The 26,510-nt window shown below is 46.9% G+C and overlaps 1 protein-coding gene across 1 annotated transcript in view; it reads right to left on the bottom strand.

The window, feature by feature from the left end:
• Positions 1-7,052: 7,052 nt before the first annotated feature.
• Positions 7,053-26,510, bottom strand: part of LOC122563343 (beta-nerve growth factor-like) — a 24,775-nt gene continuing 5,317 nt past the window's right edge. The window contains exons 2-4 of the mRNA XM_043717096.1: positions 13,131-13,271; positions 8,115-8,196; positions 7,053-7,953 (exon numbers count right to left, since the gene is read on the bottom strand). Coding sequence (XP_043573031.1) covers positions 7,335-7,953; positions 8,115-8,185 — 690 coding nt within the window. The 5' untranslated portion in view covers positions 8,186-8,196; positions 13,131-13,271 and the 3' untranslated portion in view covers positions 7,053-7,334. The remainder of the gene's footprint in view (positions 7,954-8,114; positions 8,197-13,130; positions 13,272-26,510) is intronic.

The following is a 26,510-nucleotide window of genomic DNA, read 5'->3' as shown; positions in this document are numbered from 1 at the left end:
TAGAGGTTTACAAAATTATGAGGGGCATGGATAGGATAAATAGGCAAAGTCTTTTCCCTGGGGTCGGGGGAGTCCAGGACTAGACGGCATAGGTTTAGGGTAAGAGGGGAAAGATATAAAAGAGACCTAAGGGGCAACTTTTTCACGCAGAGAGTGGTACATGTATGGAATGAGCTGCCAGAGGATGTGGTGGAGTCTGGTACAATTGCAACATTTAAGAGGCATTTGGATGGGTATATGAATAGGAAGGGTTTGGAGGGATATGGGCCGGGTGCTGGCAGGTGGGACTAGATTGGGTTGGGATATCTGGTCGGCATGTACGGGTTGGACCAAAGGGTCTGTTTCCATGCTGTACGTCTCTATGACTCTATGACTCTAATTGCCGCATTCCTAGTCTCTGAGCTACTCTTTTAGCCACTGGGTTTGTATGGTGGGCCCAATGTATTTTTTTGGTCAATGGTAATCCCCAGGATCTTGATGGTGGGGATTTGGTGATAAATGTCAAGGGAGGTTGGTTAGCTTATTCTATGGAAATGGTCATCGCTTGGTATTTATGTGGTGTGAATGTTACTGACAAGTGACAAGTAACATATTGACTGACTGGGTCATGATGCATTTGAACACAGTCAGCTTTAATATCTGACAAGTTGCAATTCATGCTGAACATTGTGCAATGATCACTGAGCAAACCCACTTCTGATCTTATGATGGAGGAAAGTCATTGAGGAAGCAGCTGAAGATGGTTTGGCTTACGACACTACCCTGAGGAACTCCAGGAGAGATGACCTGGAGCTGAGCTGACTGACCTCTAACAACTATAGCCATCATCCTAAGAACCTCATATGACTCAAACCAGTGGAGAGTTTGCCCCCAGTCCCCACTGACCCGAGGTTTGCAGAGACTCCTTGATGTCATGCTTGGATTAATGGGCCCTTGATGTCACTCTCACCTTGTTTCTGGAATTCAGCTCTTTTGTCCATGTTTGAGGAGAAAGTGAGGTCTGCAGATGCTGGAGATCAGAGCTGAAAATGTGTTGCTGGAAAAGCGCAGCAGGTCAGACAGCATCCAGGGAACAGAGAATCGACGTTTCGGGCATAAGCCCTTCTTCAGGAAGCCCTTCCTGAAGAAGGGCTTATGCCCAAAACGTCGATTCTCCTGTTCCCTGGATGCTGTCTGACCTGCTGCGCTGTTCCAGCAACACATGTCCATGTTTGAACCTAGGCAGTAATGAGGTCAGGAGCTGGGTGGCCCTGGCTGAACCCAACCTGAGCATCACTGAGCAGGTTCTTACTGAGCAGATGTCGTTTGATAACATTGTTAATGACACCTTCTATCACTTTACAATGGCTGATGGAGCAGTAATTGGCTGCGTTGGATGTGTTCTGCTTTTTGTGTAAAGGACATACCTGGGCAATTTTCCACATTGTTGGGTATATGCCAGTGTTGTACCTTTACTGGAACAGCTTAGATAAGGGAAAGGCAAGTTCTGGAGCACACATTTTCAACACAATTGCCGGAATGTTGAAAGAACCCATAACCTTTGCACTATCCAGTGCCTTCAACTGTTTCTTGATACCGTGTGGAAGTGAATCAAATTGGCTGGTATTTATGATGTTAAGGAGCCACAGGAGAAGGTCGCGATGGATCGTCCATTTGGCACTTCTGACTGAAGATTGCTGCAAATTTTTCACAAACACAAATACAAATTGTTCGAGTTGTTTGTACCATGTTGAGCAAAAGACAAAGTTTGGAGAATATTCAGTGTGAAGGGCAACGGGGATAATTCAGGAAATTGTAGGACAATAAGCCTTAATTCAGTGGGATGGAAATTATTGGAGAAGGTTCTTAGGGACAGGATTTATTCGCATTTGGAGAAGATTAGTGATCATCAGCATGGCTTTCTGCAGGGGAGATCTTGTCTCACAAACTTGATTAAATTTTTTGAGGAAGTGACGAAGATGATTGATGGGGATACAGTAGTGGGTGTTGTTTACATGGACTTCATCAAAGCGTTTGACAAGATCCCTTCTTGGTCCAAAAGTTTAAGTCACATGGGTTCCATGGTGAGTTGGTAATTTGGATAGAAATTAGGCTTGGTCATAGAAGACACAGATAGCTGTGGAGGCTTTTACCTGACTCCCACTTTCCAAATGTCAATTTAAATGCAAGTAGATGCTCCCAGTCTAGACATGGACGGATATTGAAATCAGTATTCCCTAGATATAGACACTTAACTTCTGCACTTCCCATAACGGCTTTGAAACTTACAGGGTTATGGTCACTATCCCCAAAATGTTCGCCCATTGAAACTTCAACCTTTTGACTGGCTTCATTCCCTCGGATTAATCTCCTACAGCCCCATCTCGAGCAGCACTGTCCAAATAGGGGCACGACAAGCCCTCCTGGGTGCACTCCAAAAATTCCACCCTGTCTAAGGTGGACCCAGTTAATGTAACAAACTTGAAATCTCTTACAAATATAACTATTTCTCTCAAAACTTTCTGTGATTTGCTGACATATCTGCTCCTATATCTCCCTCTGACTGTTGGAAATCCTTTAGTATAATCCCAACAAAGTAACCAACCCTTTTTTATTTCTAAGCTCTACCCAAATGGCCTCGTTTGGAGACCCTTCTATGGCTTTCTCCATCATTACGCAGTGATAGTGATAATGCAATCCCCCACCTCTCTTATATACCCACTATCCTGGTTGAAATGTCTACACACTGGAATGTTGAGCCTTTCTTCAACTATGTCTCAGTGGTTGCAACAATGTTCAGCATTCCTAAAATGTACTGATTAACACTTGACATTCATCTGCCTTACCTGTCAGTCTCCTTGTATTAAAATAGAGACAATTTAGCTTTCTCGACCTCCTGTGCATGTCTCCTCCATCTACTGGACTGTCCTAGCATTCCTTTTATATCTGATTGGACCTTGCTCAAGGCTTTGTCCTGCCAAATTAGTTTAAAACCTCCCTAACAGCATGAGCAACCCTCCCAGCAATGATTCTATTCCATTCTGGTTCAGCTACAACCTGTCCAGCTTGTCCTGGTCCCAGATGCACCAGAAGCTGTCCCAACAATCCAAAGCCCTCCCTCTACACCACTCCTCTTTAACATTCACCTGACCTCTCTCCGAAGGCTTCGGTGGTGGAGAGTTGAGCTAGCACTGGCCTCAAGGAAGCCCAGCCTGGGGCAGACTCACGGGCTCGAGGTGAAGCCTAGCGTAGACTCACAACTTTAGAAATACTTTAATGCTGAACTTTTACCTTTATTTGTCTTTACCTTTATTTGTCTTTATTTAACCAACCCTTTGTCTTTATTTAATTTGTCTTTATTTTATACCCAGGATTTTGTATCTTTATACCTAGCTTTATAAGAACCATGATGCTGATCTTTTAGTTACATTTTTCATTTTTCTAATTCATATCTAAGGGGTTTTTGTACCTAGATAGCTTTGTACCTAAGATAGCATCAGAAATTGCGACTTTATGCAATTTTTGCTGTCCTCATGTATCCCTGTACTTGGGTACATGTGACAAGAAACCTAATTCTACTTCTAATTCTATTTTCATATTCCTATCCTCAGTAGCATGTGGCACCGGAAGTAATCTGGAGTTCACAACCTTAGTCATCCTCCTTGTTAACCTACTCCCTAATTCTCTAAATTCCTTTTGCAGGACCTCATGTCTCTTCTTACCCATGTCGTGGGTACAGACATGTACCATGACCGCTAGGCTGTTCACTCTCCCCTTCAGAATGCCCTGTAGTCTCTCTGAGACATCCCTTCCTGGTGAAAGTGAAGGCTGCAGATGCTGGAGATTAGAGTCAAGATTAGAGTGGTGCTGGAAAAGCACAGCAGGTCAGGCAGCATCTGAGGAGCAGGAAAATTGATGTTTCGGGCAAACGCCCTTCATCAGATTCCTAATGAAGGGCTTTTGCCCGAAACGCGATTTTCCTGCTCTTTGGATACTGCCTGACCTGCTGTGCTTTTCCAGCACCACTCTAATCCTGATCCCTTCCTGGTGGTCAACCAGTGCTTTTGTGTCTGTGCTATTCGTGATTTCCTCAGCATCACGGATGCCAGATAGTAAGTCCATCAGCAGCTCCAGCTCCTCCATGTGGTCAATTAGGAGCTGCAGCTGAACATACTTCCTGTATATGTGGTCACTATGGAGACTGGAAGTGTCCCTGATTTCCCACATACTACAGGAAGAGTATTGTACAAGGGTGAGTCCTCCTGCCATTGCCTTAGCAACTACAAACAATAAACCAGGAACAGATTACTCAACCTTACCCACTACTCACCAGAACCACACCGTGTCTCCCTGCCAGTACTAGTCTCTCAGTCCCTAAAGCTGTTCCTAAGTAGCCAAACTTCTTGCCCTGCATCACTTTTTGAACTTAGATATCACTTCAAGAGCTCTGCTTCTGGATTCCGAAAATGTTCCATCTACTCCAATCATCTCCCACTCCCACACTGACTGAGCATGATCCAGTCCTCTGCCACTGCTGCTCTGACTGAGCCTGTACTGGCTCCTGCTCCTCAAGTTTTCATGTTACCTGGGATGAAACACGTTAGCTATGAGCAGTGCTTGGTAAGCTTGGGTTGTTTCCTTTTGAGCATGGATGTTTTATAGAGGGGTGAACCTGTTAGAGATGTACAAGACTATGAGGGGCATTGACAGGGTGAATAGAAACCAGCTGTTTCCCTTAGTTGGATGGTCAATGACATGGGGCATAAATTAACAAGAAAGGTTTGCCTGAGAAGATAAACCTTTAAGAAGTACTTGGATGTGCACTTGAAGATCATAACATTCAAAGCTATGGATCTAGTGCAGGAAATTGGGACTTTTTAAGATTGTAGTGTATTTTGGGGTGTACGAGTCAATGTCTTTTGTACTGTCTGATTATATGAATGTGATGTGAAGAAGTTTAACTGGATTCAAATGGAACCAAAGACTGGCATGAGAAACTGGAATAGAACAATGGGTGATTGTTATGGAAACGATGTCCAGACAATGTACCTCCCAACAAGAGAGAAAGGCAGGGGAACTAAATTCTGTGGTCCACAGATGATGAGGGAGATAGAGAATCTAGGAACATAGCACTTAGCAGGAGTAGACTAATTCAGTTCTTTGAACCTTTTGATAAGATGGTAGCTGATCAGATTGTGGTCTTAGCTCCACTTCCCTGCATTCTCCCTGACCCAGCCCACCTTAACCACTAACTCACTAATCTCTCAAACATTTACCAAACTGAGCCTTGAGTAAACTTCAACACCCAGCCTTCAATATCTTCTGGATGGTACGGTGGCTCCACTACTACCTTGCAGCATCAATGACCCGGGTTCGATATCAGCATCGGGTGACTGTTTGTGTGCTGCTTGCATGTTCTCTTCGTGAAAGTGTGGGTTTCCATTGGGTGCTCCAGTTTCCTCTCACAGTCCAAAGATGTGCAGGTTAGATGGATTGGCCATGCTAAATTGCCCTGTGGTATCCAGGGCTGTGCAGGTTATGTTGATTAGCCATGGGAAGTGCTGGGATGGGGTGGAGGGATGGGTGGGTGAGATGCTCTTCAGAGGGTCCGTGCAGACTCAACAGGCCAAATGGCCTCTACCTGAACTGTAGAGATCATAAAAGTATTCTACATTCTAATAAGTTCCTGAGAGAGAAAAAATCTCCTTATCTCAGTCTTGAAAGAGAGACCTCTTATTCTTAAACTAATAATTCTTATCCTTGTTCTAATTTCCCTCAGAAGAGGAAACATCCTCATCCTCACCCTCACCCAATACAGCCATCTCAGGATTTTATGTTTTAAATGCAATTACTGAACTCCAAAGGCCCAGCCTTTTCAATCTTTCTTCATAAGATAAGGCCTTCATCCTAGCAGTGAATCCCATGAACCTTCTCTGAATTGTTTCTAAACATATGTAAACTAAAAAAGTGGATGGATGACCCATGTTAGATGACTTCTTCATGCATAAACCATGCAAAATACAATATGTTGTGGGGGGACGTTAAGAAAAATAAGGCTGGAAAAGAAGAGTATGGGAAAAGATCAGCAGTTAACATAAAGGCGTAAACACAAATTTTTGATCGAGGTGTACAAGATGAGTAGAAATATGGATAAGATTGACAAAGAGAGGTTGTTTCTGTGAGTTGCTGATATGAGGTCTAGAGGACAGAAGGGTTTGAGCAGGAGGTGCTGGAGAAACATGAAGAACAAATCTTATACTATGAATGGTAATGATTAAAACACAGGAGGTTGGAAGTGGAGACAGTGAAATATTTCAAAAGAAAATTGTGTAGACACTTGAGAAACTGTTAGAATCTGTTTTCCGATTACTGGATGACTTTCTGTCATTTCTATTTCCTTGCTCTTTATTAGCTTCCTATTCACCTTATTATAGTTGGGTTTTTTTTAATATCTGGAAGTGTCATCATACACAATCAAGCAGCTTTCCATCACCAAACTATTCATGGTGTTTCTAGTCGATGAACCACCAGTTCATAGATTAAATCACCAGTGTTTCCAATTACTCAAATTATGTTCAATTCCCCAGCAAGGCCACACTAAAGGTGAGGGAAAGAAAAAGGATCATTTTATATCCTTCTTTTATTTATTTTTACCAATAGGTGCTCTTTCCCCCATGACCAAATCATCCAAGTTTTGTTTTTTCCATCTATTAACCGGGATCGGAAGCCTGTTTAAGGTGTTCACGTGTTTAAAACGCTGCCTAGCCAGGCAGCAATCTCTTCCCAGCATGATTTTTATCTGTCAACAGAATGTGGTATTTGGGGTCACTGGACTTGAAACACTAACTGTATTTTTCTCTCCACAGATGCTGCCAGGCTTACTAAGTTTCTCTCGCATTCTCTGTTTCTATTACATTTTGAAGATTGTTTTTATTTTGTCACTGTTTCACCATTAAACCTTTGATTTGATTTTTCCGATATACTTTTGCAAACTATACCTTCCTAGCTCTGTATTAATCTGATGAAAGTTTAAGCCTCTCACTGCGGTTTAGGACAGTCCGTCCTCAATCTCTGCATAATCGGATGTGATTTGGAGGCTGGTTATCATGTAAGGAGCTCAGACGGACTGAAGCTGCACACTGGAGTTAGGGAAGACCAGAGATTAAATAAAGCAGCAAAGACTTATAAATCAGGGCAGTGTGACACGGGGGGCTGAAAAATCAATGCACGTGGATCTTTTCCAAAATGTTTTAATAAATTAAGGATAAATTGTCAGAATATAAATATCACCATGCAGTTGGTATAAGTTAGGGCAATAATTTACACTGAGGTAGGGTGGGCGAGCTGCTGCTGGGTCATGGTAGCCAGGTTTTCCTGGTGAGCACACAGACACACGCTGTCCTAATCCGGATGAAGTTCCACCGGGTGTGATTGTTGTCCAGCACCAAGGCGTGAACGTGACTGTCCGTGGTGTCGCAGTGAGAGCTCCAGTGGCGATAGTCGATGCCCCGACAGCCCTGCCGTGTGGGCTTCCTCCTCCTGCACGTGGTCTCGTAAAACATCTGCCTCACCAGAGTTCCGTTCACGTAGAAATGGGACAGTACGTCCACCTTACGGCCACGAATGTCCAAGGCCACCTTTTTGTCCAGCACCCATCGATTCTCCTTGTCACAGACGGAGAACTGACCCTGGTGTTGCGTCCCTTGGGTGTGCCTCTTCAGGCGGGGACTCAGGTGACTGGGCAGCGGCCAAGTGCTGCTGGCGCTGGCCGGGGGCTTGCCCAGACCCTGACTCTGAAAATGAACTCGAGAGGAATGGACCGGACGGTTCCGGAACACGTCCAATTCAACGGTGAGGGGTGGCACGGTGCTCACACTCAGTAATACCCCCTGGGCAAGGAGCTGAGTGTCCGGAATGCTGCGAGAGGGGGATGTGGGCTTCAACTGTCCTGGGCTGAAAGGTAACGTTAACATGGTGCTGTCAATCGGTGGTGAAGCCAGGGTGGCCCGGACGGAAACAATGAGGAAACACCAAATGGTGGACATCACTCATTCACCTGGAGAATGAAAGGAACCCCCATCAGAGGCTGAAAGCAAGTACTGCCACATCCTGGGCTGAAAGGTAACGTTAACATGGTGCTGTCAATCGGTGGTGAAGCCAGGGTGGCCCGGACGGAAACAATGAGGAAACACCAAATGGTGGACATCACTCATTCACCTGGGGAATGAAAGGAACCCCCATCAGAGGCTGAAAGCAAGTACTGCCACAAGCCCCCACCCTGTACACCCTGCTCCCCGTGTACACGCCTCCCCCACCCTGTACACCCTGCTCCCCGTGTATACACCTCCCCCCGCTCCCCGTGTAGTACACGCCTCCACCCCCGCTCCCCGTGTAGTACACGCCTCCACCCCCGCTCCCCGTGTAGTACACGCCTCCACCCCCGCTCCCCGTGTAGTACACGCCTCCACCCCCGCTCCCCGTGTAGTACACGCCTCCACCCCCGCTCCCCGTGTAGTACACGCCTCCACCCCCGCTCCCCGTGTAGTACACGCCTCCACCCCCGCTCCCCGTGTAGTACACGCCTCCACCCCCGCTCCCCGTGTAGTACACGCCTCCACCCCCGCTCCCCGTGTAGTACACGCCTCCACCCCCGCTCCCCGTGTAGTACACGCCTCCACCCCCGCTCCCCGTGTAGTACACGCCTCCACCCCCGCTCCCCGTGTAGTACACGCCTCCACCCCCGCTCCCCGTGTAGTACACGCCTCCACCCCCGCTCCCCGTGTAGTACACGCCTCCACCCCCGCTCCCCGTGTAGTACACGCCTCCACCCCCGCTCCCCGTGTAGTACACGCCTCCACCCCCGCTCCCCGTGTAGTACACGCCTCCACCCCCGCTCCCCGTGTAGTACACGCCTCCACCCCCGCTCCCCGTGTAGTACACGCCTCCACCCCCGCTCCCCGTGTAGTACACGCCTCCACCCCCGCTCCCCGTGTAGTACACGCCTCCACCCCCGCTCCCCGTGTAGTACACGCCTCCACCCCCGCTCCCCGTGTAGTACACGCCTCCACCCCCGCTCCCCGTGTAGTACACGCCTCCACCCCCGCTCCCCGTGTAGTACACGCCTCCACCCCCGCTCCCCGTGTAGTACACGCCTCCACCCCCGCTCCCCGTGTAGTACACGCCTCCACCCCCGCTCCCCGTGTAGTACACGCCTCCACCCCCGCTCCCCGTGTAGTACACGCCTCCACCCCCGCTCCCCGTGTAGTACACGCCTCCACCCCCGCTCCCCGTGTAGTACACGCCTCCACCCCCGCTCCCCGTGTAGTACACGCCTCCACCCCCGCTCCCCGTGTAGTACACGCCTCCACCCCCGCTCCCCGTGTAGTACACGCCTCCACCCCCGCTCCCCGTGTAGTACACGCCTCCACCCCCGCTCCCCGTGTAGTACACGCCTCCACCCCCGCTCCCCGTGTAGTACACGCCTCCACCCCCGCTCCCCGTGTAGTACACGCCTCCACCCCCGCTCCCCGTGTAGTACACGCCTCCACCCCCGCTCCCCGTGTAGTACACGCCTCCACCCCCGCTCCCCGTGTAGTACACGCCTCCACCCCCGCTCCCCGTGTAGTACACGCCTCCACCCCCGCTCCCCGTGTAGTACACGCCTCCACCCCCGCTCCCCGTGTAGTACACGCCTCCACCCCCGCTCCCCGTGTAGTACACGCCTCCACCCCCGCTCCCCGTGTAGTACACGCCTCCACCCCCGCTCCCCGTGTAGTACACGCCTCCACCCCCGCTCCCCGTGTAGTACACGCCTCCACCCCCGCTCCCCGTGTAGTACACGCCTCCACCCCCGCTCCCCGTGTAGTACACGCCTCCACCCCCGCTCCCCGTGTAGTACACGCCTCCACCCCCGCTCCCCGTGTAGTACACGCCTCCACCCCCGCTCCCCGTGTAGTACACGCCTCCACCCCCGCTCCCCGTGTAGTACACGCCTCCACCCCCGCTCCCCGTGTAGTACACGCCTCCACCCCCCAACTCCCTGTGTACACACCTCCCACACCCTGGTCCCTGAGTATACACCTCCCTGACCCTGTACACCCTCCTCCCTGAGTATACACCTCCCCCACCCTGTACACCCTGCTCCCTGTGTATACACCTCCCACACCCTGGTCCCTGAGTATACACCTCCCTGACCCTGTACACCCTCCTCCCTGAGTATACACCTCCCCCACCCTGTACACCCTGCTCCCTGTGTATACACCTCCCACACCCTGCTCCCTGAGTATACACCTCCCTCACCCTGTATACCCTGCTCCCTATGTATACACCTCCCACACCCTGCTCCCTGAATATACACCTCCCCGACCCTGTAAACCCTGCTCCCTGTGTATACACCTCCCACACCCTGCTCCCTGAGTATACACCTCCCCGACCCTGTACACCCTGCTCCTTGTCTATACACCTCCCCCACCCTGTACACCCTGCACCATGTATCTCCACCTCCCTCACCCTGTACACCCTGCTCCCTGTGTATACACCTCCCACACCCTGCTCCCTGAGTATACACCTCCCCGACCCTGTACACCCTGCTCCCTGTGTATACACCTCCCACACCCTGCTCCCTGAGTATACACCTCCCCGACCCTGTACACCCTGCTCCCTGTCTATAAACCTCCCCCACCCTGTACACCCTGCACCCCCTGCACCATGTGTATACACCTCCCTCACCCTGTACACCGTGCTCCCTGTGTATACACCTCCCTCACCCTGTACACCGTGCTCCCTGTGTACACACCTCCCCCACCCAGTACAGCCTGCTCCCTGTGTATACACCTCCCTCACCCAGTACATTTTGCTCCCTGTCTATACACCTCCCTCACCTTGTACACCCTGCTCCCTGTGAATACACCTCCCCCACCCTGTACACCCTGCTCCCTGTGTATACAACTCTCCCATCCTGTACACCCTGATCCCTGTGTATACACCTCCCTCACCCTGTATATCCTGCTCCCTATGTATACACCACACTCACCCTGTACACCCTGCTCCGTCCGTATACACCTATCTAACCCTGTACACCTTGTTCCCTGTGTATAAATCTCCCTCACCCTGTACACCCTGCAACCCCTGCACCATGTGTATACACCTCTCTCACCCTGTACACCGTGCTCCCTGTGTACACACTTCCCCCACCCAGTACAGCCTGCTCCCTGTGTATACACCTCACCCACCATGGACAACCTGCTCCCTGTGTATACACCTACCTCACTCTGTACACCCTGTGTATGCACCTCCCTCACCCTCTACACCCTGCTCCCTGTGTACACACCTCACCCACCATGGACAACCTGCTCCCTGTGTATACACCTCCCTCACCCTGTATACCCTGCTCCCTATATATACACCACACTCACCCTGTACACCCTGCTCCGTCCGTATATACCTACCTAACTCTGTACACCTTGTTCCCTGTGCATACATCTCCCTCACCCTGTACACTCTGCTCCCTGTGCATACACGTCCCTCACCCTGTACAGCCTGTTCCCTGAGTATACACCTCCCTCACCCTGTACACTCTGCTCCCTGTGCATAACCTCCCTCACCCTGTACACTCTGCTCCCTGTGCATACACCTCCCCCACCCTGTACAGCCTGTTCCCTGTGTATACATCTCCCTCACCCTGCTCACTGTGTATACGCCACTCCCACCCTGTACACCCAGCTCCCTATGTATACGCCACACCCACCCTGTACACCCAGCTCCCTATGTATATACCTCCCTTCTCCTGTACACCCTGCTCCCTGTATATACGCCTCCCCTACCCTGTACACCCTGTTCCTTGTGTACACACCTGCCCCACCCTGTACATCCTGCTCCCTGTGTGTACGCCTCCCTCACCCTGTACATCCGGCTCCCTGTGCATACACCTCCCTCACCCTGTACACTCTGCTCCTTGTGTATATACCTCCCCACCCCGTACACCCTGTTCCCTGTGTATACACCTTCCTCACCCTGAACAGCCTGCTCCCAGTATATACGCCTCCCCCACCCTGTACACCCTGCTCCCTGTGTACACAACTCCCCCACCCTGTACACCCTGCTCCCTGTGTACACACCTCCCACACCCTGTACACCCTGCTCCCTGTGTATACACGTCCCCCACGCTGTACACCCTGTTCCCTGTGTATCCACCTCACTCATACTGTACGTCCAGCTCCCTGTGTATACACCTCCCTCACCCTGTACACCCCGCTCCCTGAGTACACACCTCCATCACCCTGTACATCCTGCTCCCTGTATATACACCTCCCTCACCCTGTACATCCTGCTCCCTGTATATACACCTCCCTCACCCTGTACATCCTGCTCCCTGTGTTTACACCTCCCTCACACTGTACATCCTGCTCCCTGAGTACACACCTCCCTCACCCTGTACATCCTGCTCCCTGTATATACACCTCCCTCACCCTGTACATCCTGCTCCCTGTGTATACACCTCCCTCACCCTGTACATCCTGCTCCCTGTGTATACACCTCCCTCACCCTGTACATCCTGCTCCCTGTCTCCCCCACCCTGTGCGCCCTGCTCACTGTGTACACACCTCCCCCACCCTGTGCGCCCTGCTCACTGTGTACACACCTCCCCCACCCTGTGCGCCCTGCTCACTGTGTACACACCTCCCCCACCCTGTGCGCCCTGCTCACTGTGTACACACCTCCCCCACCCTGTGCGCCCTGCTCACTGTGTACACACCTCCCCCACCCTGTGCGCCCTGCTCACTGTGTACACACCTCCCCCACCCTGTGCGCCCTGCTCACTGTGTACACACCTCCCCCACCCTGTGCGCCCTGCTCACTGTGTACACACCTCCCCCACCCTGTGCGCCCTGCTCACTGTGTACACACCTCCCCCACCCTGTGCGCCCTGCTCACTGTGTACACACCTCCCCCACCCTGTGCGCCCTGCTCACTGTGTACACACCTCCCCCACCCTGTGCACCCTGCTCACTGTTTACACTCCTCCCCCACCATGTTCGCCCTGCTCCCTGTGTATACACAGGGTAATTTCACCCTGCATCTACCTAGATATGAGGTTTATAGTAAACCATTAACAGCAACGTTTCTCAAAATGTAAGTGACATTTTACTTGCCTTATTAAAATGTTTGAAATTTAACAAAACATGTAGATGATGCTAATCCAATGGCTGTTATATACATTGACTTTCTGAAGATTTAATACTGGACCCTCATGTCGACTTGATCATGTAAACACAAGATGAATTGGAAGGTATCTACAAAACAGAGAGCACAGGTGTTAACTAGTGTGGTGGTTTCCTGCATCATTCCCTGCAGCATTGTCTGATAGTGAGGGTGCTGTGACCCAGAGGGCTCTGGGTGTCTTTGTACATCGAGTCATAGAGATGTACAGCACGGAAACAGACCCTTTGGTCCAACCCGTCCATGCAGACCAGATATCCCAACCCAATCTAGTCCCACATGCCAGCACCGACCCATATCCCTCCAAACCCTTCCTATTCATATACCCATCCAGATGCCTTTTAAATGATGCAATTGTACCAGACTCCACGACTTCCTCTGGCAGCTCATTCCATACACGTACTACCCTCTGCGTGAAAAAGTTGCCCCTTTAGGTCTCTTTTATGTCTTTCCCCTCTCACCCTAAACCTATGTCCTTTAGTTCTGGACTCCCTGACCCCAGGGAAAAGACTTTGTCTATTTACCCTATCCATGCCCTCATAATTTTGTAAACCTCTAGAAGGTCACCCCTCAGCCTCCGACGCTCCAGGGAAAACAACCCCAGCCTGTTCAGCCTCTCCCTGTAGCTCAAATCCTCCAACCCTGGCAACATCCTTGTAAATCTTTTCTGAACCCTTTCAAGTTTCACAACATCTTTCCGATAGGAAGGGAACCTGCACTCCAAGGTCTCTTTGTTCAGCAACACTCCCTAGGACCTTACCATTAAGTGTATAAGTCCTGCTAAGATTTGCTTTCCCAAAATGCAGCACTTTGCATTTATCTGAATTAAACTCCATCTGCCACTTCTCAGCCCGTTGGCCTATTTGGTCCAGATCCTGTTGTAATCTGAGGTAACCCTCTTCGTTGTCCACTACACCTCCAATTTTGGTGTCATCTGCAAACTTATGCTCGCATCCAAATCATTTATGTAAATGACAAAAGTAGAAGATCCAGCACCGATCCTTATGGCACTCCACTGGTCACAGGCCTCCACCACCTTCTACTTTTGAGCCAGTTCTGTATCCAAATGGCTAGTTCTCCCTGTATTCCATGAGATCTAACATTGCTAATCAGTCTCCCATGGGAATCTTGTCAAACGTCTTACTGAAGTCCATATAGATCTCATCTACTGCTTTTCCCTCATCAATCCTCTTTGTTGCTTATTCAAAAAACTCTATCACTACTGGAAGCATCTCTGCAATCACTGCTGGGCTTGACAAGGTCACATGGTCAGAGAGAGAATGGACACCTCTGGTGAGATTCAGACCAAGTCAAATTGAGTAACTGAGAATTTAGGTAAAAATATGACTTTGAGACAGAATGTGAAAGAGGTGCTTTAATTAATAACTGAGCAATCAGTTAAGCTGTCATGAGTACAGCTCCAATTGGACTAATCACTCCTCACAGAACAGTCCTGCCATCCCTGGTATCACTCTAGTGAACCTCTGCTGTGCTCCCTCTATGGTAAGTGTGTCCTTTCTTAGGGAGAACAAAACTGCATGGAATACTCTAGGTGTGGTCTCATCAAGGTCCTGTATAACTCTGGTAAGAAGTCCATACTTCTGTACTTCCTCAAATTTGGAGACCAAAACTGCACACAATACTCCAGGTGCGGTCTCATCAGGGCCCTGTACAGCTGCAGAATGGACACAGAATGGACTCCTATATTTAGTTCCTCTTGTTATGAAGGTTACCATACCATTAGCTTTCTTCACTGCCTGCTGTACTTGCATGCTTGCTTTCATTGATCGATGTACAAGAACACCTAGATCTCGTTGTACTGCCCCTTTACCTAACCTAACTCCATTTAGGTGGTAATCTGCCTTCCTGTTCTTGCCACCAAAGTGGCTAACCTCACATTTATCCACATTAAACTGCATCTGCCATGCATCCGTCCACTCATCTAGCCTGTCCAGGTCACCCTGTATTCTCCTAACATCCTCCTCACATTTCACCCTGCCTTGTGTCATCAGCAAATTTGCTAATATTACTTTTAATACCATCATCTATATCATTGATGTACATTGTAAACAGCTGTGGTCCCAATATCGAACCTTGCGGTACCCCACTGGTCACCGCCTGCCATTCTGAAAGGGACCCGTTGATCACTACTCTTTGCTTCCTGACAGCCAGCCAATTTTCAATCCAAGTCAGTGTTTTGCCCCCAATTCTATGTGCCCTAATTTTGCTCACTAATCTTCTATGTGACACTTTATCAAAGGCTTTCTGAAAGTCCAGGTACACTACACCCACTGGCTGTCCCTTGTCCACCTTCATAGTTACATCCTCAAAAAATTCTAGAAGATTAGTCAAGCACAATTTCCCCTTCGTAAATCCATGCTGACTCTGACCCATCCTGTTACTGCTGTCCAAATGAGTCGTAATTCCGTCTTTTATAATTGACTCCAGCATCTTTCTCACCACTGACATCAGGCTAACCAGTTTATAATTCCCTGTTTTCTCTCTTTTCTTGAAAAGTGGGACAGCATTAGCCGCCCTCCAATCCGCAGGAACTGATCCTGAATCTATAGAACATTGGAAAATGATTACCAATGTGTCCATAATTTCTAGAGCCACCTTAAGTACCCTGGGATGCAGGTCCCAGGGACTTATCAGCCTTCAGACCTAACAGTCTCTCCAACACCATTTCCTGCCTAATATAAATTCCCTTCAGACTATCCATTACCCAAGTCCTTCAGCCACTATTACATCTGGGAGATTGCTTGTGTCTTTCCCAGTGAAGACAGATCCAAAGTACCTATTCAACTATTCTGCCATTTCCTTGTTCCCCATAATAAATTTACCTGTTTCTGTCTTCAAGGGACCAATTTTAGTCTTAACCATTATTTTTTCTTTTCACCCTGAAAAAGCTTTTACTATCCTCCTTTATATTTTTGGCCAGTTTGCCTTCGAACCTCATGTTTTCTCTGTGTATTGCCTTTTTAGTTATCCTCTGTTGCTCTTTTAAAGTTTCCCAGTCCACTGGTTTCCCACTCATCTTTGCTTTGTTATACTTCTCCTTAATCTTTATACAGTCCTTAACTTGCCTCGTCAGCTACGGCCGCCCCTGCCTCCCCTTAGGATCTTTCTTCCTCTTTGGAATGAACTGATCCTGCACCTTCTGCATTATACCCAGAAATACCTGCCATTGCTGTTCCACTGCCATCCCCGCTAGGGTATTGCACCAACTTTGGCCAGCTCCTCCCTCATAGCTCCATAGATCCCTTTGTTTAACTGCAATATTGACACTTCCGATTCTCCCTTCTCCCTCTCAAATTGCAAATTAAACTTATCATATTATGGTCACTACCTCCTAATGGCTCCTTTACTTCAAGCTCCCTGATTAAATCCGGTTCATTGTACAACACCAGATCCAGAATTGCTTTCTCCCTGGTATAACATAGAACATAGAACAATACAGCACAGAACAGACCCTTCGGCCCACGATGTTGTGCCGAACATTTGTCCTAGCTTAAGCACCCATCCATGTACCTATCCAATTGCCGCTTAAAGGTCGCCAATGATGCTGACTCTGCCACTCCCACAGGCAGCGCATTCCATGCCCCCACCACTCTCTGGGTAAAGAACCTACCCCTGACATCCCCCCTATACCTTCCACCCTTCACCTTAAATTTATGTCCCCTTGTAACACTCTCTCTTGTACCCGGGGAAAAAGTCACTGACTGTCTACTCCATCTATTCTCCTGATCATCTTATAAACCTCTATCAAGTCACCCCTCATCCTTCGCCGTTCCAATGAGAAAAGGCCTAGCACTCTCAACCTATCCTCATACGACCTATTTTCCATTCCAGGCAACATCTTGGTAAATCTCCTCTGCACCCTCTCCAAAGCTTCCACATCTTTCCTAAAGTACTGCACACAGTACTCCAAATGTGGCCTAACCAAAGTCCTGTACAGTTGCAACATCACTTCACGACTCTTGAATTCAGTACAAGGTGTTCTAAGAATCCGTCTTGGAGGCACTCCACAAACTCCCTTTCCTGGAGTCCACTACCATCCTGTTTCTCCCGGTCTACCTGCATGTTGAAATCCCCCAGAACAACTGTAGTAATACCTTTGCGACAGGCCAATTTCAACTCCTTATTCAACTTACACCCTACATCCAGACCACTGTTTGGGGGCCTGTAGATAGGGTTTTTATACCCTTAGAATTCCTCAGCTCTATCCATACTGACTCTACATCACCTGATTCCCCCCCCTTGTAAGGGACTGAATATCATTCCTCACCCACTCTGCCCGTCAGTCTGTCCTTTCAATAGCACGTATAGCCTTGAATATTCATTTCCCAGGCCCTGTCCACTTGAAGCCACGTCTCAGTTATCCCCACAACATCGGACCTGCCAATTTCCAACTGAGCCTCAAGCTCATCCACCTTATTTCTTATGCTTTGTGCATTCATATATAATATTTTTAATTTGTTACTCCCGTCACCCTTCCTATCAATCCTTACTTCACTTGGCCATACTGTATGAACCCTTCTTGAGTTTTCTGCTCCATTTGATTCTGTTGTCTTTCTTAATTTCTCTTATTCCCACTTTCCCTTTAACTTCCTTCCTGAATTTTCAGGTTTTTTTAAGATTACTTAGTGTCGAAACAGGCCCTTCGGCCCAACAAGTCCACACCGACCCTCCGAAGAGCAACCCACCCAGATCCATTTCACTACCTTTTACCCCTTCACCTAACACTATGGGCAATTTACCATGGCAATTCACCTAACCTGCACATTTTTGGATTATGGGAGGAAACCGGAGCACCCAGAGGAAACCCCCGCAGACACGGGGAGAATGTGCCAACTCCACACAGACAGTTGCCTGAGGCGGGAATTGAACCCGGGTTTCTGGCGCTGTGAGGCAGCAGTGCTAACCACTGTGCCACCGTGCCATTTGTCCCCTCCTCCCCACTACTTAGTTTAAACACCCCTGTGTTGCAGTGGCAAACCTGCCTGCCAGAATGCTGCTCCCCCACCTAATTAAGGTACAACTCATCCCTCTTGTATAATGAGAGTGAGAAACTGGAAGCTATTATACACATTGGTAGGAATGACATAGTTAGGGGAAGAAATTTGAGGCTTTACAGAGTAAATATAAGAGGTTAGGTAGAAGATTAAAAAGCAGAATCTGAAAAGTAGTCATCTCTAGTTTTTTCTCTATTGCTAAAGTCAAATGAGGGAAAGAATAAAAAGATAAGAGATAAATCATTGGCTGAAGAGATGGTATAATGTTCAGGAATTTGGGATCTTGGATCATTGGGATTTCTTCTGTGACAGAAAAGACCAGTTCAAAAAGGAACGGTTCCATCTGTATCATAAAGGAACTAATATCCTTGCAGGAAGATTTACTAATTCTATTAAGGGAGACGGTAAACTATTTGAGAGATGGAGTAGAGGGATCCTAAGTAGCAGAGGAAATAGAAAAATAAATGAGGATGGTTTTGAATCTGAAAAGAACAAGTTAATTAGAAAAGACAGAAAAGTGCAAGTCAGAGAACAAAATAACTATGAAGAATTAAACTACACTTATTTCAATGCAAGGGATCTTATAGAAAGACTGATGAACATGGGATTGGGATATCATAGTTGTTACACAAAGTTGGCTGAGGAATGGATAAGGACTGGAAGCTCAATGCTGGGTTTCAGATGCTATAGGAAGATAGAGAAGCAAAAGAGGAGGGGGAGTGGGGATTTTGATTAAGGAAAACATTTATGCTGTAATGAGAGAAGATATTTCTGAAAAGTCATCCAGTGAAAATACATGGGTTGAAATTATAGGATTGTACTATAGGACTCCAAATAGTCAGAGGGAAATTGAGGAACAAATATGTAGATAGATCTGAGATATATGTAATAATAAAAAGTTTGTAATGCTAGGTGATTTTAATTTTGCAAACATTGACTGGGACTACCATAGTCTTAAAGATTTGGATGGTGAAGAATTTGTTAAATGTGTTCAAGAACATTTTCTTTATCGATATGTAAATATTCTGACTAGAGAAGGAGCAAAACTTGGCCTTCTCTCGAGTAATAAGACAGGGCAAGTGACTAAAGTGATAGTAGGGGAACACTTTTTGGGTCGAGTGAGAAATTTGACTATTTGTTTTAAAGTAGTCATGGAAAAGGTTAAGCCTTCCATAAAAATTAAAGTTTTTAATTGGAGTAAGGCAAATTTTAATGATATGAGACAAAAATTGGTTGGAATAGACTGTTCGCAGGTACATCTGATAATGGGAGACTTTCAAAAGTGTGCTAATGACAGTTCAGAGGCATTATGTCCCTTTGGAATGAAAGGTAAGGCTTGTTGGATTAGAAAACAATGGATGAGTAAAGATATTGAAGTTCTAGTCAAGAATAAAAAAGAATTATAAATCAGAGATAAATCTAATGGGTTCAAATGTATCTCCTGGACAATATAAAGAGTAGAAGGACATCCTTTAGGGGGAGATCAGGAAGGCAAAGAGAGGATATGGGATAGCCTTGGCAAATAAGGCTAAGGATAATCCAAAAACATTCTACAAGTACATTAAGAGCAAGATAGCAACTACAGAGAGAGTAGGGTCCCTTAAGGATCAAAGAGGTCATCTTTGTGTTGAACCTCAGGAAATATTAAATAGATATTTTGCATCAGGTTTTACTGTGGAGAAATAAATGAAGGCTAGAGAATGCAGGGAAATAAATATTGATGTTTTGAAAACAGTTCACACTACAGAAGAGGAAGAGATGAAGATCTTAGAAAATATAAAGGTAGATAAATCTCTGGGACCTGATCTAGGTGGATCTCAGAACTTTATGGGAAGTCAGGGAGGAAATGGTGTGGCCCCTTGCAGAAATACTTGTACCATCCACAAGGTGAGGTACTGCAGGACTGGAGAGTGGCTAATGTTGTGCCTTTGTTTAAGAAGGGATATAAGGAGAAGCCTGGGAACTATAGACTGGTGAGTCTGACTTCAGCAATGGGTAAGTTGTGGGAAGTGATTCCGAAAGATAGGATTGACATGCATCTGGATTGATTCCAGAGACAAGGAGTTTGTTTTATGAAGTGATTGAGCAGTTTTATCTGTACTCACTGGAGTTTAACAGAATGGGAAGTGATCGAATTGAGATATATAAGATGCGAACAGGGATTGACAAAGTAGATGTAGAGAGGATGTTTCCTCATGTGGACAACCTAGAATGAGAGGTCATAGTTTTAGGATGAGGGGTAGCAGATTTAAAATAAATGAGAAGAAATTATTTAGAGTCATAGTCATATAGCGTGGAAACAGACCCTTCAGCCAGACCAGTCAATGCTGACCATAATCCCACCTGTCTGTGCAGGTATGAAGTTTCTCCTGCTTAGGGAATCTAGAACCGGGGATACAATATAAGAATAAGGGTGTTGCAACTTAGGTCAAAAATGAGGAGGATATTGTTCACAAAGTGATCTGTGAACCTTTGGAAATTTCTACCAGTCAGAGGACTGTGGGAGCTCAGTGTTTCTGTTGAAAGTAGGGATTGATAGATATCTGGTTACACAGGGTTTATGGAAATTAGAGTAAAAGGCATTGAAGTGTTTGATCAGTCATGATTGTATTGAATGGTGGGCTAGCTTGATGGGCTGAATAGCCGCCTCCTGTTCTCAAGAATTCTGCTGGGAACGCTGTTAGCACCACTGTTACGTTCACTCTTGGAATCATTGCTGTGATCATTCCTAGGATCACTGTTATGATCTCTGATGAGATTTCTGCTGGAATCTCTAAGACCGTAAGAAATAGGAACAGAGATAGGCTGTTCAGCCCCTTTAGCCTGGCTTGCTTTCAATAAAAGCATGGCTGATCTGGCATTCCTCACATCCACTTTGCTGTGCTTTCCCTGTAACTCTTGATTCCCCTCATGATCAAGAATTTATCCATCTCAGCATTAAATATACACAAGAACTCTTTCCGAACAGTTCCAGAAACTCTCAACTCTCTGAGAGAAGAAATTCCACCTCGTTTCAGTCTTAAATAGGTGCCCTTAATTCTGAGACTATGTCCTTTGATTGTATGTTTCAATGAGATCACCTCTCATTCTTATAAATTCCAATGAGTAGAGGCCTAATCTGTTTAACATTCACTTATAAGACAATCCTCCATACCAGGGATCATCCAAGTGAATCTTCTCTGAACTTCCTCCAATGAAACAGTATCTTTCCTTAAATAAAGCAATCAAAACTGCTAACAGTACTCCAGATGGGGTCTCACCGGCACTTTGTACAGTTTCAGTTAGACTTCCCTACTCTTATATTCCAACCCCCTGAAATAAGGGCCAACATCTCTCTCACCTTCCTGATTACCTGCTGCACTTGTGTTTTGTGGAGAAGTAGCCCCCCCAAGTCCCTTTGTGTCGCAGTTTTCTGCTGTTTGCTCCATGTTCTTTTGTTCTTCCTTCCAAAATGAATAACATCTCACTTTCCCACATTATACTCCGTTGCCAATTTTTTGCCCACTTTCTTAACCCTATAATATCTCTGTAAACTTTTGCATTCCTCTCTATAACTTGCCTTTCTACCTAATTTTGTGTCGACTACAAATCTGGCTACAGTACATTCCCGTTTTCCTCCAAGTCATTAATATATATTGTAAACAGTTGTGAGGCCAGCACTGATCCTTATGGAACCCGATTGATCACAGTTTGCCAACCTGAAAAAATACACCTTATCCCCACACACTGTTTCCTGCCCATGAGCCAATTCTCTATCTGCACCAATATGCTACCTCCAACACCATGGCTCCTATCTTATGACTTAACCTTCTCTGAGCTACCTTGTCAAATGTCTTCTGGAAGTCCAAATACAACAAATCTACTTATCCCACTCTTTCCACTCTGTTTCAGACTTCCTTGAAAATCTCTAATAAATCAGTCAGACACAATTTCCCTTTCATGAAGCCATGCTGATTCTGCTTGATTAAATTATTATTTTCCAAATGTTCCACTATTACTTCCTTCCTTAATGATTCTGATATTATTCCAACATTAGATGTCAGGTTAATCACCAATAGTTACTCACTTTGAAGAACTCTAGCAAATTAGTCAAATATGATTTACCTTTCATGCAATTCATCAGAGTTAGCATGATTTTATTTTGATATTCCAAATGTCCTCTCATTACTTCCCTAATAATGAATTCTATCAATTGCCAATGTTAAACAAACCGATCTGCAATTTCTTCCTTTCTACCTCCCTCCCTATTTGATGATGGTTATTGTCCAACAGGTTTGTCTGAAATCACAAGCTTTCAAATTACAGCCCCTTCACCTGAAAAGGGGCTACGCTCAAAGCTTGTGATTTTAAATAAACCCTTTTGAATAATAAAAGCATTTTTTTCAAATGCGTTGGAACTTTTCTCACATCCAGAGAATTGTGGAATATTATAACCAATAAGAAAGGATTCGAATCAAAAGCTCTTTGTTGCGCATCTGGACAGGAAGCAAATTGTCAGGGAAGTTTAGGGTCAATTGGAGACCAAAATAGAGAAGACGGCATGTGCACTTTGCATCTGTTTTACTAAAAAATAGAATGAGGCGGCACTGTGGCTCAGTGGTTAGCACTGCTGCCTCACAGCGCTAGAGTCCCAAGTTCGATTCCAGCTTTGAGTGACTGTGTGGAGTTTGCACATTCTCCCCGTGTCTGTGTGGGTTTCCTCCGAGAGCTCCAGTTTCCTCCCACAGTCCAAAGATGTGCAGGTTAGATGAATTGGCCATGCTAAGTTGCCCATTGTGTTCAGGGATATGTAGGTTATTGGGTAATGGGCTAGGGGAATGGGTCTGGGTGGGATACTCTTCGGAGGGTGGGTATGGATTTGTTGGGCCAAATAGCCTGTTTCCAAACTGTAGGGATCCTATGAACTCTACTAAAGCTATGGCAGGTTACCGTGGTATCGGGTGAGATGAAAATGGGTAAATGTGAGATATATAAAAGCTGCTGGTGCTGAAAGTGGAGGAGGCAGCTAGTGCAGATAGGAGACCCACTCAGTTACTCAGGGAAGTAAGAGTGAAAATTGAGAAGGTGTTGACCACAATCTTCCAAACCTTGTTAAAAACAGGCCTGGGAGTGGGGTGGAACTGGGGGGTTGTCGATGCTGCACCATTATTGCTGGTAAAGAATGGAGTCTTGCTGATTCGAGACAATTCAGCTTTAACACTGTTGGAAACAGTAGGGCTGTCAGAAATTGAACAAGTGCTCGAATTGAGGCATTAAATCCGTTCGAGGCTGAGTTAGACAGCTAAGGCTAGCCATTTCCACCAGCTTCTGCTGGATGCCACTGACAAACATGTAATCCCCTCCCCTCCTGGTCAGCCTTCCCTCTGTGACACCCTTGTCCACTCCTCCACAACTCCTCACACTTCCTCACTCCTATGTCACCTTGCCATGTAATCGCAGAAGGTATAACACTTGCCCATCCACCTTCTCCCTCCTCACTGTCCAGAGCCTCAAATACACATACCAGGTGGAGCAGTATCCCAATCCTATTTCTTTCAACCTGGTTCACTGCATTCGCTGCTCACAGTGCATTACTCTTTACCATGGCAAGAGCAAACACTGACTGGGTGGCCTCTGCTCAGCCTGTAGGAATGTCCCTGACCTCCCAGTTCTCATCATTTCAATAAACCTCTTTGCTCTCGTGCTGACATTTCGGTGACCAGCCATCCACTTTAATTCCCCCTCCCACTCCCCTAGCGACATGTCCATCCTTGGCCACCTCCACTATCAGAGTGAGGCCAAACAGAATGGAGGTATAACACCTCATATTTCACATGGGAAGCTTACAGCCCAATGGCCTAAATGTTGATTTTCACCAGCTTCAAAATCCCTCCTGCCCCAGTCTTATCCCATGTCCATCCCCACCCATCCTCCTCGCCTCCCTGAATTGTCCTAACCTGTCCATCTTCCTACTCATCTATTCGCTCCACCCTTACCACTGACCAATCACAATAAACCACTACCCAGCATCCACCTATCACCATCTCATCTACCCTTACCTCAGTCCCACCCCTCTCCCTCTATATATTTCTGGGCTCCCACCCCAGTTGGATGCTGTCTGAACTGCTGTGCTTTTCCAGCTCCATATCTATTTACATTTCTGTCCTGGGTCTGCGACAGTGTTTCAACAAAGCACCAAGCTAGCTTGAGAAACAACACCTCAGTTTCAACTTAAGGTTGATGGTCAGAATCTTATTCCCAGAGTTGAAATGTCTATAACTAGGGGGTATACGTTTAAGTTGAGGGAGGAAAATTCAAAGGAGATTTGTGGGTGACACAGTGGCTCAGTGGTTAGCACTGCTGCCTCACAACACTCTGGTCCCAGGTTTGATCCCAGCCTTGGGTGACTGACTGTGTGGAGTTTGCACATTCTCCCCGTGTCTGCGTGGGTTTCCTGAGTGCTCTGGTTTCCTCCCACAGTCCAAAGATGTGCAGGTGAGGTGAATTGGCCATGCTAAATTGCCCATAGTGCTAGGTGTATTAGTCAGAGGGAAATGGGTCTGGGTGGGTTACTCTTCGAAGGGTCGGTGTGGACTTGTTGGGCTGAAGGGCCTGTTTTCACACTGTAGGGAATCTCATCTAATCTCATGTGAGGAGCAGGTTTTTCACACACACACAGTAGTAGGAGTCTGGAAAATGCTGCCAGTGGTGGTGGCGATGGAGGTACATATGATAGGGGCATTTAAGGGACTTTCAGATAAGCACATGAATATGCAGGGCATGCAGCAATATGGACCAAGGGTAGGCAGAAGGGATTAGTTTAATTTGGCATCATGCTCAGCACAACATCATGGGCCGAATAGCCTGTTCCGGTGCTGTATTGCAGAAACTGACCGTGTTATATTATTTTGCATTTCTGGAAAGGACCAAATCCCTCGCACTCACACCTTAATTTTAAACCCATTGTAAATCTCTTTTTTTTTAATTCTCCACTATCAACAACTCCTTTTGTCTTTTGGTTCCTTCTCTGTCAAAAGTGGAAATAAAGAATCTGCTTTCCAACACCTTTCAGTTTGAAAGAAGAGTCACACTGGACTCAAAATATTAATTCTGTTTCTTTCCGTAGGTGCCTGACAGACTTGTTGACTTTCTCCAGCAGTTTCTGTTTGTCTCTGATTTCCTGTACCTGAGTATTTTGCTTTCATTTGGGTTGGATATTTGATGGGCCAAGTAGGTTTAATATAATTTCAGGTGATGGCTATTGGGTCTCTCTTGCTCTTGCTCTCCATCTGTGCCATATTCCTTTTCATTTCCCTTCACAGCCAAATCTCGCACTCTTCCCTCACTCCTCTCTTCTTGGTTTCCTTCCTTCTCTTTTCTCTTCACTTGGTGTTGTTCTGATTGTCTGTCTGAAATTATTCCACTGTTAACAGTATTAATAAAGATTAACTGGTGAGGCCTGTGTGATAGAATAGTGCAGTTCTAGCAGACCATTGCAGTCACAGCACAAATAGAATTCATTCCATTCAAATTTATTTCACGAATTGTGATTTGTTGTGACCTGTTGAATGTTCTGATTCCACATGATGGCAGCAAAGTTCAGTGAGAATTTGCTGAGCCCTGTCTGTCTCACTTGTCTCAATCTGTCTCTTAGAGACACAGGAGATAGGAGGAGGCCATTCGACCATTCAAGCCTGCTTCAACATTCATCACAGTCATGTCTCATCATCCAACTCAACAGCCTAAACCTGCTTTCTCCCCATAACCTTTGATCCCATTTGTCCCAACTGCTATAGCTACCTGCCTCTTGAATACATTCAATGTTTTGGCATCAGCTACTCCCTGTGATAACTAATTCCACAGGCTCACCACTCTCTGGGTGAAGAAATGTCTCATCTCTGTCCTCAATGGTCTATCCTGAATCCTCAGAATGTGACCTCTGGTTCTGGACACACCTACCTGTCTAGTCCTGTTAGAATTTTATGAGCTTCTATGAAGGAGAAAGTGAGGACTGCAGATGCTGGAGATCAGAGCTGAAAATGTATTGCTGGAAAAGCGCAGCAGGTCAGGCAGCATCAAAGGAACAGGAGAATCGACGTTTCGGGCATGAACCCTTCTTCAGGAATGAGGAAAGTGTGCCAAGCAGGCTAAGATAAAAGGTAGGGAGGAGGGACTTGGGGGAGGGGCGTTGGAAATGCGATAGGTGGAAGGAGATTAAGGTGAGGGTGATAGGCCGTAGTGGGGGTCGGGGCAGAGAGGTCAGGAAGAAGATTACAGGTTAGGAAGGTGGTGCTGTGTTCGAGGGTTGGGACTGAGACA

Source organism: Chiloscyllium plagiosum, chromosome 26 (genome assembly GCF_004010195.1).
Source record: "Chiloscyllium plagiosum isolate BGI_BamShark_2017 chromosome 26, ASM401019v2, whole genome shotgun sequence".
In the NCBI taxonomy this organism is placed as follows: Eukaryota; Metazoa; Chordata; class Chondrichthyes; order Orectolobiformes; family Hemiscylliidae; genus Chiloscyllium; species Chiloscyllium plagiosum.
Note: the sequence above shows the minus strand (reverse complement) of the source record. Positions and strands in the feature narration are given on the sequence as shown.